The 14,961-nt window shown below is 44.9% G+C and overlaps 1 protein-coding gene across 1 annotated transcript in view; it reads right to left on the reverse strand.

Annotated features, from left to right (window-relative positions):
- Positions 1-14,961, reverse strand: part of LOC144610945 (fibrillin-1-like) — a 330,240-nt gene that overhangs the window by 231,930 nt on the left and 83,349 nt on the right. Inside the window, exon 6 of the mRNA XM_078429975.1 lies at positions 9,950-10,147. Within this exon, the coding sequence (XP_078286101.1) occupies positions 9,950-10,147 (198 nt within the window). The remainder of the gene's footprint in view (positions 1-9,949; positions 10,148-14,961) is intronic.

Genomic DNA, 14,961 nt, shown 5'->3' on the forward strand with positions numbered 1-14,961 from the left:
CCATGAAAGGAAAAAAGTGTTCAAAGACCAAGACTTCAAACCTGGCAAACCCAGCATCAATGATCCTTGGCTCCTGTACGTTGCTGAGATTTTATTCCTTATAGCCAACACCTCAAAGTACTTGAGATACCATTAGCACCATGAAATATCTATCAAATCCATTGACTGGATAAGCATGCCATTGTCTTTGCTCTTTTTAAAGCCCACATTGAGGTCTTATTGTACTCAGAAAGCTCCAATGAGTAGATCATGTTATTTGTACGCCCGACACAACTCCTGAAACTGGCACTTTATCCTAAGATCTATCATAGTAATAGATTACCAGGAATTCTTTCAAGAATGTCCTCATAACCTTCTTGTATGTGCAATATCTCACAAACTCACATATTCAAAGTGGAGAAGCAGCATTTGTGTTGACACTGAGAACCTCCAATCATCAGAAACATGAAGAAGCCCATTAAAAAAAGACGGAGGAGCACAAAACTTCTAAACTATCCATTTATGCACCCCATCAACCACCACCAGTGAGAGTCCCACAATGTCCCTGATTGGCCTCATGAAACACCTCAGAACATGTGGAGTGGAAGCAGTTATCTTTAATCCTGAGGGATTCCCTGAGGAGCCAGCAGTTGAGAAGAATCTTTGTGATGATCTTCCCTGTGGCTAAGGGCAGAGAAACCCTTCTATAGTTACCATAATTGGATTTGTCTTTTTCCACTAAGGAGAAGATCTGTGTGAAATGACACACAGACGTGGGTCGGCACTTTGGGGCAAGCTGGAGGTTGCCACGTTAAATGCAGCTTGCACCGCCCTAGACCGGCTCAGTGGGCAGCGTTTTAGCTACTGGTTCATAGCACTCCGGGGAAAGCGGTGTAAACACACGGGGTGAGATCGACAGATAGTAAGGGCAGCTCTGAGGCAGCCTGTCTGTAAACGAGGTCTCGCTGCGATCAGTACAATATCTCATTGTTCCAGTCAGCGGAAAGCAATGTACACAATTGAAACGTACAGAATAGTGAAAGGCTTGGATAGAGTGGATGTGGAGAGGATGTTTCCACTAGTAGGAGAGTCTAGGACCAGAGGTCATAGCCTCAGAATTAAAAGACGTTCTTTTAGGAAGGAGATGAGCAGTTTCTTTAGTTAGAGGGTGGTGAGTATGTGGAATTCTTTGCCACAGAGGGCTGTCACTGGATATTTCTAAGGCAGAGATAGATAGTTCAAGTTAGAGAGGTTGGAGAACGGGTATAGGAGGGAGAGATAGATCAGCCATGATTGAATGGCGAAGTGGACCTGATGGGCCGAATGGTCTAATTCTACTATCACTTATGATCTAATATATGCAAGGGCAGTTTGAGATTAAGAAGGTTGTGCTACAGCGGAAGATTATAAATCCCTGGGACCCTGATTAGATTCAACCCAGGTTATTGAGAGAGGCAAGAGAGGAGATTGTGGGAGCCTTGACAAAGATATTTGTGGCTTCTTTAACCACAGGTGAAGCCCTGGGGAACTGGAGAGCAGCTAATGTTCCTTTATTTAAGAAGGGAAGTAGAGAGAATCCAAGGAGTTATAGGGTGGTGAATTATAGGGTGGCTTACGTAGGTAAACTATTGGAGAGTGTGTAAGAAATAACTGCAGATGCTGGTTTAAACCAAAGACAGACACAAAAATCTGGAGTTAGACCGTGGGCCCAGGTGCCTTTTCGTTTCATGTCGTGACCCACATCTCATATTTACCTGTATTTATAACATATTGTGTAAAAATATTATAGAAATTATATCTGAAACTCGTCAAGAACAAAACCTGCACATATTTTTAAAATATGGAAAAAACCTCCAAAATCTTGTCAATTTTCCAAGTAGTAATTGCCCAATCAAAGCATGTTTGACATTGAGTCGGATACCAATTGACCAATCACGCGCTTTGTTTCAGGCTAGCTAGACAGGGAACCCACTGGGATCTGGCGGAGAGTAATTCGTCTGATGCCAGTGTGACGGAAGATTCCGAGGAAGGTTCTTTGGTCCTCTGTGCAATACATGTCATCAAAACCATTGTCGAAACCAAGGTCATTGCATTTAGTTCGTAATAACATGAAATGAGGTGTGGTAGTATAGTGCTCTCCCCCTCTTCCTTGTGAAGACTACGGTATCGGTTGCGATTTCTAACGATGGTCTGGCTAAGTGCAATAGTTACACTTTATTAACCATTCGCTTATGAACCATTCACCACCCAATTGCTTCACAATGAATGAAAATAAGTTTAACGAGGGGTTAAAGCACAGGTTAGGAGCAAATAAACCCATAAGATGCCAGTTATGTCTTAATTGCATTTATCATTGTACATAATTCGAATAATAAAGAAAACACTTCTGGAAAGTCAATTTTCGCCAAATATGATAAACTAATTTGGCATTTTGGAATGCCGCCAATGTAAATCATTGGGGTTCATTGAAGGAATCGTTGACCGAAGACACAGAAAAAAACGTGAATGTGAATCGTCTAAATTCCACTTTCTTGGCTTTTTGTAATTTTCCAAATTAAATTTACAGAAGTGATATTGGTGCCTATAGTTTAGTTTTTTAGCAGTCTGAAAATAATATATATCCTGAACCCTCTCTGGAGTCAGGTTGTATCCTGCGACCTCTTTTGATTCCTGGACCACATGTCTGCCACATCTGTCAACATTAGCAAAATACTAAGAGTATGATTTACGTTTTTTTTAAACTAAAGAGTGAGGCAAACCACAAACATGTCTTAAAACGGATCGTACTCATTTTAATGAGAATTGTTGCAATGTATGTTACACGAGTCGAGTGAGTCGAGTGGTGCTAGGCACAACTGTTTATTAAAACTACTGCAACCTTAATAGAGTGACCCGGTGTGGATGTAGGTTGTAAGAAGTAAAGTAATGATCTGTCAGTCATAGCTCAGCACTATTGACTGTTTAGGAAAGAATTGCAGACGCTGGTTTACATCGAAGGTAGACACATAATGCTGGAGCAACTCAGCGGGTCTGAAGAAGGGTCTCGACCCAAAACGTCACCCTGTAGCCGCCACAACCCATTCCTTCTCTCCAGAGATGGTGCCTGTGTACTGACTGTTTATTCACAGCCCTGAACTTTGAGGGACTGGAAAGTGCAAAATTATTATTTTTAAAAATTATTTTGAACTGGTTTTAAAACTGGCTCGAAGTTGGCTTATCTTACACAAACATAATTTTAAAACAATTTCTCACATTCAAATATGTATTGCTTTCCAAAAAAAATCATACGATCTTGATATTAAATGCAACTGGAAACAAGGCATACTTAGAACAAATGCATGACTTCCAATTCACCATAGCAAACGTCAACACAATACTCTCAGAATTACTCTTACTAAATTTCACCCACTTTTGTTGTGGTAACGCAAGCGTTCAAATCATTTCTGCAAGTGTTATGGTTTTCTTGAATTCCTTGCCTAATTGGTACGTGGGAAAAGATAAAGCGAGCTCTCAGCAACAAGTTAAGCAGTAAAAATAGGTACTCTTGCATGCATTCGTTGTTACTGCAACACGCATGTAAGCTTCTAGGCTGAAGAAGGGTCTTGATCCGAAATGACACCCATTCCTTCTCCCCAGATATGCTGCCTGTCCCGCTGAGTTACTCCAGCTATTTGTGTCCATCTTAATAGACAATAGGTGCAGGAGTAGGCCATTCGGCCCTTCGAGCCAGCACCGCCATTCACTGTGATCATGGCTGATCATCCACAATCAGTACCCTGTTACTGCAGTTTAAACCAGCATCTGCAGTTCCTTTCTACACAAGCTTCTATTCTATCGGTCTGGAAAAGCTGCTTGGTTTGTCCAAATTTGTTGAAGTGACTCATTTTGGTCTGAGGAGGTATTAGTCATTGTGTTTCTCTCTTGTTATGTCTCTGCCTTGTAGTTACGGTAACATCACTTCGCACGGAGCTTCCTTTCGCAATAGAAGTTGTAATACATGTTTATAAAATGAGAAAGTACCACTTTCCCCTCCCCACTCCCACTCTGCTTGCTTCTCCTTTCTAGCGAATCCATTGCCCTCCCCAACCACTGCAGTCATGAGCTCCGCATCACTCAGCCGCGCAGAATAAGACAGCAGTTCGAGATGGTCAGCTATCATGGCCGTTGCCAGAGTGGTGACATGAATTCCTGCAAGGCATTGGGATAAAAAAATATATATATTTTATTTATTTGCACGAATACAATGTCACCACTCTGGCAAGCAGAAACGAAAGGGACAGGGTAAATCAACTCAGTACAGAAGGAATTATTTCCACATTAGACTGCCCCTGCTAAACCCCTTTGGACTGCCTAGTGTCCACCGAGACAGAACGTTACATCTGTAATGTCAACTTTTGCATCTTCTCTTTTTCTAATTAGCTTAATTAATTAGTGTGCAACTTTTTGCACTGACGAGTTATGGATTCCTTCTCAATGATATTTTAATCTAAATCTGTTCCAAATTTCAAGTAGATACCAGAGATGAGTCACGAAAGTTCAAATCTAGACACATTTTTGATGTTCGGACCACGGTCTAAGTAACTCAGCGGGACAGGCAACATCTCTGGAGAGAAGGAATGGGTGATGTTTCGGGTCGAGAACCCTCTTCAGACTGGTTAGGGATAAGGGAAACGAGAGGTATAGACGATGATGTGGAGAGATAAAAAACAATGAATGAAAGATATGCAAAAAAGTAATGTTGATAAAGGAAACAGGCTGTTTGTAGGGTGAAAATGAGAAGCAAGTGCGACTTGTGTGGGGGAGGGATAGAGAGAGAGGAAATGCCATGGGAGAAATCAATATTTATACCACTGGGCTACAAGCTGCCCAAGCGAAATATGAGATGCTGTTCCTCCAATTTGCATTTAACCTCACTCTGACAATGGAGGAAACCTAGGACGGAAAGGTCTGTGTAGGAATGGGAAGGAGATTAAAGTGTTTAGCAACCGGGAGATCAGGTAGGTTCAGGCGGACTGAGCGAAGGTGTTCCGCGAAACGATCTCCCAGTCTGCGCTTGGTCTCGCCGATGTATAAGAGTCCACATCATGAATAACGGATACAGTAGATGAGGTTGGAGGTGCAAGTGAACCTCTGCCTAACCTGAAAGGACTGTCAGGGTCCCTGGACAGGGTCGAGGGAGGAGGTATAGTGACAGGTGTTGCATCTTCTGCAGTTGCAGGGGAAGGTACCTTGGGAGGGGGTGGTTCAGGTAGGAAGGGATGGGTTAACCAAGGAGTTGCGGAGGGAATGGTCTCTGCGGAAGGCAGAAAGGGGTGGAGATGGGAAAATGTGGTTGGAAGTAGGATCCTGTCAGAGGATTATGTGTTGTATGCGACGGCTGATAGGGTTGAAGGTAAGGACCAGGGGGACTGTCGCTGTTGCGACTAGGGGGAGGGGATCAAGGGCGGAGCGAGGGGGTACCGAGGAGACACGAGTGAGGGCCTCATCTATGAAGGGAGAGGGGAACCCCCGTTCCCAAAAGAATGAGGACATCTCGGATGTCCTCGTATGGAATACCTCACCTTGGGCACAGATGTGGTGTAGGCGGATGAATTGGGAGTAGGGGATAGTCTTTGCAGGAAACAGGGTGGGGAGAGGTGTAGTCGTGATAGTTGTGGGAGTCAGTAGGTTTGTAAAAGACATCAGTCAATAGTCTATTTCCTGTGATGGAGACTGTGAGATCAAGAAAATGGAGGGAGGTGTCGGGAATGGTCCAAATAAATTTGAGTGCAGGATGAAAATTGTTGGTGAAATTGATGAAGTCCATGAGTTCTGCATGGGTGCAGGAGGTAGCACCGATGCAGTCATCAATGTAATGGATGGAAGAGTTTGGGGATGGGGCCAGTGTACGCTTGAAACAGGAATTGTTCCATGTACCCCCCAAAGAGACAAGCGTAGCTGGGCCCCATGCGGGTGCCCATAGCTACGCCTTGAACTTGGAGGAAATGGGAGGAGTCAAAGGAGAAGTTGTTGAGGGTGAGGACCAGCTCCGCTAGATGGAGTAGTGTTAGTAGAGGGAAATTGGATGGTTCTGTGGCCGAGGAAGAAACGGAGGGTTTCAAGGCCTTCCTGATGGGGGATGGAGGTGTAGAGTGACTGAACGTGCATAGTAAATATGATGGAGTGGGGGCTCGGAAAGCGGAGGTCATTAAAGAGATGAAGGGCGTGTGATGTATCTTGTGAGGAAGACAGAGGATTGTGGTGGAAGGACAATATTCAGGCTGGAGTTCAACATGGATCTGCAGTGGGACCATTGCTGTTTGATATATATATATATATGAATAAATGGCTTAGAAGTAAATGTAGACTGGTTGGTTAGGAAAAAAAACTGGTTTAAATCGAAGGTTTAAAAAAGGTAACAAAATTTTGCTTGGGCAGTTTACACTCCAGCGGCATGAACATTGACTAATCTTCTGGAATGTTTTGAGGATGTGACTAGGAAAATGGACAAGGGAGAGCCAGTGGATGTAGTGTACCTGGACTTTCAGAAAGCCTTTGATAAGGTCCCACATAGGAGATTAGTGGGCAAAATTAGAGCACATGGTATTGGGGGTAGGGTACTGACATGGATAGAACATTGGTTGGCAGACAGGAAACAAAGAGATGGGATTAACGTGCCCCTTTCAGAATGGCAGGCAGTGGCTAGTGGGGTACAACTGGGACCACAGTTATTTACAATATACATTAATGACCTAGATGAAGGGATTAAAAGTAACATTAGCAAATTTGCATATGACGCAAAGCTGGGTGGCAGTGTGAACTGTGAGGAGGATGCTATAAGGATGCAGGGTGACTTGGACAGGTTGTGTGAGCGGGCAGATGCATGGCAGATGCAGTTTAATGTGCATAAATGTGAGGTTATCCACTTTGGTGCTAAAAACAGGAAGGCAGATTATTATCTGAATGGGGTCAAGTTAGGAAAAGGGGAAGTACAAAGAGATCTGGGTGTCCTTGTTCATCAGTCACTGAAAGTAAGCATGCAGGTACAGCTGGGAGTGAAGAAAGCTAATGGCATGTTGGCCTTCATGACAAGAAGAGTTGAGTATGGCAGCAAAGAGGTCCTTCTGCAGTTGTACAGGGCCCTAGTGAGACCACACCTGGAGTACTGTGTGCAGTTTTGTCTCCAAATTTGAGGAAGGACATTCTTGCTATTGAGGGAGTGCAGCGTTGGTTCACTAGGTTAATTCTGGAACGGCGGGACTGTCGTATGTTGAAAGACTGGAGCGACTGGGCTTGTACACACTGGAATTTAGAAGGATGAGACGGAATCTTATTGAAAAATATAAGATTATTAAGGGATTGGCACGCTAAAGGCAGGAAACATGTTCCCAATGTTGGGGGAGTCCTGAACCAGGGGCCACAGTTTAAGAATAAGGGGTAGGCCATTTAGAACGGAGATGAGGAAAAATTTTCTCACTCAGAGAGTTGTACATCTGTGGAATTCTCTGCCTCAGAAGGCAGTGGAGGCCAATTCTCTGGATGCTTTCAAGAGAGAGTTAGATAGAGCTCTTAATGATAGTGGAGTCAGGGGATATGGGGAGAGGGCAAGAACGGGGTACTGATTGTGGATGATCAGCCATGATCACATTGAATGGCGATGCTGGCTCGAAGGGCCGAATGGCCTACTCCTTCATCTATTGTCTATTGTCTAATGACTTCTCTAACTTCAGATAGTTCCTCTTTCCCTCTCTATCCCCTCCCCCTTCCCAGTTCTCCCACTAGTCTTCCTGACTCCTACTACACCCTATCTTTGTCCCGCTCCCTCCCCTGACATCAGTCTAAAGAAGGGTCTTGACCCGAAACGTCACCCATTCCTTCTCTCCAGAGATGCTGCCTGACCCACTGAGTTACTCCAGCATTTTGTGTCTACCTTCGATTTAAACCAGCATCTGCAGTTCTTTCTTACACATGAAATCAGATGTGACGGTATTACAGTAACTACAAAGGCACGAGGAAGGAGCTGACTAAAGTTGATTGGAAAGGTTGGTTAGTAAGTTTGCAGACTGCCAGGTTCGCTGACTGTGAGGAAGGCTGTCAAAGTATACAAAGGATATAGAGCAGCTACAGAAATGGGCACAGAAATGGTAGATGGAGTTTAATCAGAGCAAATGTGAGGTGTTGCACTTTGGGAGGTCAAATGTAAGGAGAAAATATACAATTGGCATGAGCCTCAACAGAGTTAATGTACAGAGGGATCTCCTTGAAAGTGGCAACACAACTACAGTGCCCTCCATAATGTTTGGGACAAAGACCCATCATTTATTTATTTGCCTCTGTAGTCCACAATTTGAGATTTGTAATAGAAAAAAATAATGTGGTTAAAGTGCACATTGTCAGATTTTATTAAAGGCCATTTTTATACATTTTGATTTCACCATGTAGAAATTACCGCAGTGTTTATACATAGTCCCCCCGTTTCAGGGCACCATAATGTTGGGGACACATGGCTTCACAGGTGTTTGTAATTGCTCAGGTGTGTTTAATTGCCTCTTTAATGCAGGTATAAGAGAGCTCTCAGCACCTAGTCTTTCCTCCAGTCTTTCCATCACCTTTGGAAAGTCTTATTGCTGTTTATCAACAGGAGGGCCAAAGTTGTGCCAATGAAAGTCAAATAAGCCATTATGAGACTGAGAAACAAAAATAAAACTGTTAGAGACATCAGCCAAACCTTAGGCTGACCAAAATCAACTATTTGGAACATCATTAAGAAGAAAGAGAGCACTGGTGAGGTTACTAATCGCAAAGGGACTGGTAGGCCAAGGAAGACCTCCACAGCTGATGACAGAAGAATTCTCTCTATAATAAAGAAAAATCCCCAAAAACCTGTCCGACAGATCAGAAACACTCTTCAGGAGTCAGGTGTGGATTTGTCAATGACCACTGTCCGCAGAAGACTTCATGTACAGAAGACTTCATGTACAGAGCAACCAGAGTTCTGGAAAAAGGTCTTGTGGACAGATGAGACAAAGATTAACTTGCAATGATGAGCCAAAACATTATGATCACCTGCCTAATATGCTGTTGGTCCACCGTGTGCTGCCAAAACAGCGCTGACCCGCCAAGACCACTGAAGGTACCCTGTGGTATCTGGCACCAAAACCAGATCCTTCAAGTCCTGTAAGTTGCGAGGTGGAGCCGCCACGGATCGGACTTGTCAATCCAGCACATCTCACACAGATACTCAATCGGATTGAAATCTGGAGAATTTGGAGGCCAGGGCAACACCGTGAACCTCGTGTTCCTCAAACCATTCCCAAACAATGTGTGCAGTGTGGCAGGGCACATTATCCTGCTGAAAGTAGCCATCAGGGAATACCATTGCCATGAATAGGTGTATCTCGTCTGCAACAATGTTTAGGTAAGTGACACCTGTCAAATTTACGTCCACATGAATGGCCAGACCCAGGGTTTCCCAGCAGAACATTGCCCAGATCATCATACTCCATCCACTGGCTTGTCGTCTTCCCACAGGGTGCATCCTGGTGCCATCACTTCCCCAGGTAAACGGCACATACCGTGCCGCTATGGCCTTGTCCTGCTTTAATTGCTTATATCTTGAATCCAGTATTCTTCTTTTAAACATTATATAAAATAATAATTTAAAGCTATATTTTATCCGGTCAAATCATGGAAGATTAGTTCAGTATCGAAAACTTGAATGATTCAGGGCTGACAAGTAATGAATGATTAAGGGCAGACAAAGTCTGGCTCATTAAATGCTGGCCACACTCTGGCATCCAGGAAACACATTTACTTGTCACTTCCCATCAAGCAAATACTTTTGAAGTGTAGTAAATCATACAGTCAGTAACCTGTCAGTCATCTCCCACCAATTATTCTGGAAACCTTAATGGAAAATAGAGTTTAATTTGATTAAATTTAGTGCCAGTTATATTTCAACAGCTCTGCATGTGAAAAATGCACCCCTTACCTTGACAAGCTCCAGTTCGGATATTGGGAATAAAGCCTCGGCGGCATGGTTGTGGCTGGGCAGGACATATCTCACAGGGATGCCCCCAGGCTCGTCCAACTGTTGCGCAGCAAAGGGTTTTAGTGCAGACAATGCCACTGAGTTGCCCTTGGCACATTTGGTTGTTTACTGATGTGAAACAGGGTCCAGTCCTGTAATCTAAAATAAATAGTTACGTTAGAAAACTGCATAATAATTAAGAAAGCCATTTTTTCAAAACTTCAGAAAAATCTTTCCTGATATCTAATCTAAATTATTTACCTTAAAGTTCAATAATATAAAATCATTCTTGACAGTACATAATTATTAAATTTGGCAAATGCCCTAATAGCAATAAACAAAAATCTATTATCAAAATGCATTAACAACCATCTAACATAGAAACATAGAAACATAGAAAATAGGTGCAGGAGTAGGCCATTCGGCCCTTCGAGCCTGCACCGCCATTCAATATGATCATAGCTGATCATCCAGCTCAGTAACCTGTACCTGCCTTCTCTCCATACCCCCTGATCCCTTTAGCCACAAGGGCCACATCTAACTCCCTCTTAAATATAGCCAATGAACTGGCCTCAACTACCTTCCGTGGCAGAGAATTCCACAGACTCACCACTCTCTGTGTGAAGAAATGTTTTCTCATCTCGGTCCTAAAAGACTTCCCCCTTATCCTTCAGCTGTGATCCCTGGTTCTGGACTCCCCCAACATCGGGAACAATCTTCCCGCATCTAGCCTCTCCAACCCCTTAAGAATTTTATATGTTTCTATAAGATCCCCCCTCAGTCTTCTAAATTCCAGCGAGTACAAGCCTAGTCTATCCAGTCTTTCTTCATATGAAAGTCCCGCCATCCCAGGGATCAATCTGGTGAACCTTCTCTGTACTCCCTCTAAGGCAAGAACGTCTTTCCTCAGATTAGGAGACCAAAACTGCACGCAATACTCCAGGTGCGGTCTCACCAATGCCCTGTACAACTGCAGTAGAACCTCCCTGCTCCTAAACTCAAATCCTCTTGCTATGAATGCCAACATACCATTCGCTTTCTTCACTGCCTGCTGCACCTGTACGCTTGCTTTCAATGACTGGTGCACCATGACACCCAGGTCACATTGCATCTCCCCTTCTCCTAATCAGTCACCATTCAGGTAATACTCTGCTTTCCTGTTCTTGCCGCCAAAGTGGATAACCTCACATTTATCCACATTATATTGCATCTGCCATGCATTTGCCCACTCGCCTAATCTATCCAAGTCACTCTGCAGCCTCCTAGCATCCTCCTCGCAGCTAACACTGCCACCCAGCTTCGTGTTATCCACAAACTTAGAGATGTTGCATTCAATTCCCTCGTCCAAATCATTACTATACACTGTAAATAACTGGGGTCCCAGCACTGAGCCTTGCGGTACCCCACTAGTCACTGCCTGCCATTCCAAAAAGGACCCGTTTATTCCTACTCTTTAAATATCTGAGCAATATTTACACAAATATTAGTGCTCCAATATATAAATATATTGTTAAAAGCTTCAAAAAACACAAAGTGGTGGAGTAACTCAGTAAATCAGAACCGCTGAGTTACTCTAGCACTTTGTCTTTTCCTTTGTAAACCCGCATCTGAAGTTCCTTGTGTCAACATGGTAAAAGGCTTTGTCAAGACAAAAAATAGCAAACTACACATTTTATAATTCTACATGTTGTAGCTATTCAATTTCAATATTAATATAATTTGACAAGATTATGAATGAGTAGGGAGGAAAACAATGAAAATATTTCTTAGCAGTTATTCCAATGTAGAAAATAGTTAGTGGTAAAGATAGTATATGTATTGGATAGAATAAGGTCTTCTGCTCCACTTATGGTTTAAAGGGGTACAGGCACCCCAGATAGTCTGGCACCTAGAGATAGTGAACAATGAGCGAAATGCAGTTGATAGAAAAGTAATGAAGTTTTGTTCCACTGTTGAATACAGTGCTGCAAATCCAACAATTCCAATAGATGAAATTAGAAAAGATCTATGACTACTTTGTTACTTGAGCTGCTCAAGAAGTTGAAAAATACGTCAATAAGTCACTGTGAGGCGGCATGTGAATCCTCAAATGTGCTTGGAGTTGTAATTCTCAAGTCCCACCTGATCCTCCATCCCCTTGTTTTACTGTACTAAAATCTATCAATTGTAGCAGGAGCAATCGGTTCAGCCCGAAATAAGGCTAGACGCCAGGTTAGTCCAGTCAGAATGCTTTATTAACACTACAAGCTGCCAGCGCACATGTTCACTCTCCTCTCTCCACAAAACCCCTGCTGGGAAACCCCGTGGACTGGCAGTCCCAAACCCTGTCAATCTCAGTACCGAGGGTTTGGCCAAGGAGTGGCCTAACTCTCAGGAATCGCCACACAATCTCAATAACTAAGCATAGTAAAAAAAAATCATTTTCTTTCAATAAAGTGCAAAATGAACAAATTCCTATACCTATGATGCCGAGATCTACCTTTTTCTGATCTGAGGAAACAGCTGTTAAAAAGCATAACCAAATTGCAGCATGGATCAATTTAATGAATCTACTCTGCTTGCAACCCTGGAGTCAAAACTGCACTAAAAACCTACGGTGCAAGAATTTCTTATTCTTATCTCTTAGGCAGCCACTTGGGATCAAGGATGACTTAATTTTACACTAGTTCTGAAAGATCTGAGATGACAGTGGGGCAACCTGCAGACATGGCAAGGTGGATAGTGGGGAAAAGAGAGTCACTTGGCCTACATCTCTGAGTACACAACTTGCGTCCAGCACATTGCAGGCAAGAGCAACCGGGTTGCAGATGCGTTGTCCCACCCCGCCATCAATGCCATCCACGCTTTGGCCCTGGGCGTTGACTACACTGCAGTGGAGGCCGCCCAGCGAGAGGATGAGGAGATGCTCGCCTACTGCACTGCTGTCTCAGGCCTGTTGTTGGAGGATGTGCGATTCGGGCCCGCTGACACCACGCTCCGTTGTAACGTGTCTACCGGACAGCCAAGACACATTATCCCCGCGGCCTGGCACCACCAGATTTTCAACAAAGTTCAGGGTTTGGCTCACCCTTCCATCCACGCAACAACGGCACTGGTGGCAGCCAAGTTCATGTGGCACGGGGTGTGCAAACAAGTCAGCAACTGGGCCAGGGCATGCATCCCCTGTCAAACCGCAAAGATTCAGTGACACATCAAGGCGCTGCTGCAGAATTTCGCCCTGCCACACCGGCGTTTCGACCACATCCACGTCGACATCATTGGACCGCTGCCCCCATCCAGAGATGTCACCCACCTTTTCACCATCATGGACCGATTCATGAGATGGCCGGAAGCCGTCCCGCTCTCGAATACCTCCACTGCGACGTGTGCATGTGCCCTCACTGCCTACTGGATCGCCTGCTCCGACAGAGGTGCGCAGTTCATGTGGTCAGCCATGGCCCGGCCGCTTGGCGCTCAGCTGAACCACACTACGGCCTACCACCCGCAAGCATACGGCCTAGTGGAGCGTTTTCACCGGCACCTGAAGTCATCCCTAAATACACGGCTCATGGGCCCGGACTGGACGGATGAGTTGCTGTGGGTCCTGCTGGGGATGCGCACTGCCCCGAAGGAGGACCTGGCAATTTCCTAGGCCAAGCTAGTGTACGGCGCCCCGCTTACAGTCCCAGTGGACTTCGTCCCAGCGGCACGCGGACATCAGGAACCGGCGACGATAATGCTGACTCACCTCCGTGAAAAGGTGGGCAAGCTCTCTCCTGTCCAAACGTCCCACCACGGACTCACCACCGTCCAGGACTGCCAGTACATTTTCCTTTGCCGCGATTCTCACCATACGCCACTGCAAATGCCTTACGAGGGACCCTTAAAGGTACTGCAACACGGATTTTGTCAACAACATGGGCGGCAGGCATGAGACTGTCTCCATGGACCGTCTTAAGCCGGTACACTTGGACATTGACCAACCAGTGCAGATGGCACAGCCCCGCCATAGAAGGCATCCACCGTCACGACTGCACCCGCTCTCAACTCTGCCAGCTGCGACCCTGTACACAGGAAACGCGTACATGTGATCAGGCCGCCTCACTCGTCAGCCTAACCGCCTCCATTACTCTAGTTCTGGGGGGGGGGGTCATGTGGCAGGCTAAGCCACTTTGGTATCGAACCATCGTTTGTCAGGCACGAGCTCTCGCATGGACCGGGCGTGATCTGGGCCGACCAATCACGCGGTCAAGGAGGCGGGCCGTGGCGTTCCAGGAGAACAAAGGCCTTGGCAGTTGGAATTTGAACTCAGACTTGCGCGGGTGAGCGACGGGGGCTGTATTTGCGTGGACCTCTTCAATCTAAACAAATTGGATGTGCCTTCATCTTATTTGCATACTGGTTATACATTCAACCGTCTTTATCTTTCATGCTGAAATACTGTTCATCGTGGAAACACAAGGAACCGCAGAGGCAGGAATCTTGGACAAAACACAACATGCTGGAAGAACTCAGCAGGTCAGGCAACATCTGTGGATGGGACTGGAGAGGGAACATTTTGACTGATTGGCTACTTGGCACTAAGAATGTGCTGGCTTAGATACAATTTAGAAGAGAATCACTAGCTCAAAATTCAGAACTTCTGTGGACCTTAAGCAGCAACAGGATTATATTCTACTAGACCAGGTGGACCCGTTGGGCCCAAATCCAGCTGCTTTATCAAAGTCATATGTTCATCAAAATATCAAACATGAGAATATTTTTAGAAGTGTTCTGGTCTATTCATAACTCCTCCACCCTCGACTCCGTCCAAGGACCCCGACAGTCTTTTCAGGTGAGGCAGAGGTTCACTTGCACCTCTTGCAACCTCATCTACTGAATCTGCTGTTCCAGGCGTGGACTCCTATATATCGGTGAGACCAAGCGCAGGCTCGGCAATTATTTCACTGAATACCTCTGCTCAGTCCGCCTAAACCTACCTAATCTCCCGGTTG

This window comes from Rhinoraja longicauda, chromosome 38 (genome assembly GCF_053455715.1).
Source record: "Rhinoraja longicauda isolate Sanriku21f chromosome 38, sRhiLon1.1, whole genome shotgun sequence".
In the NCBI taxonomy this organism is placed as follows: Eukaryota; Metazoa; Chordata; class Chondrichthyes; order Rajiformes; family Arhynchobatidae; genus Rhinoraja; species Rhinoraja longicauda.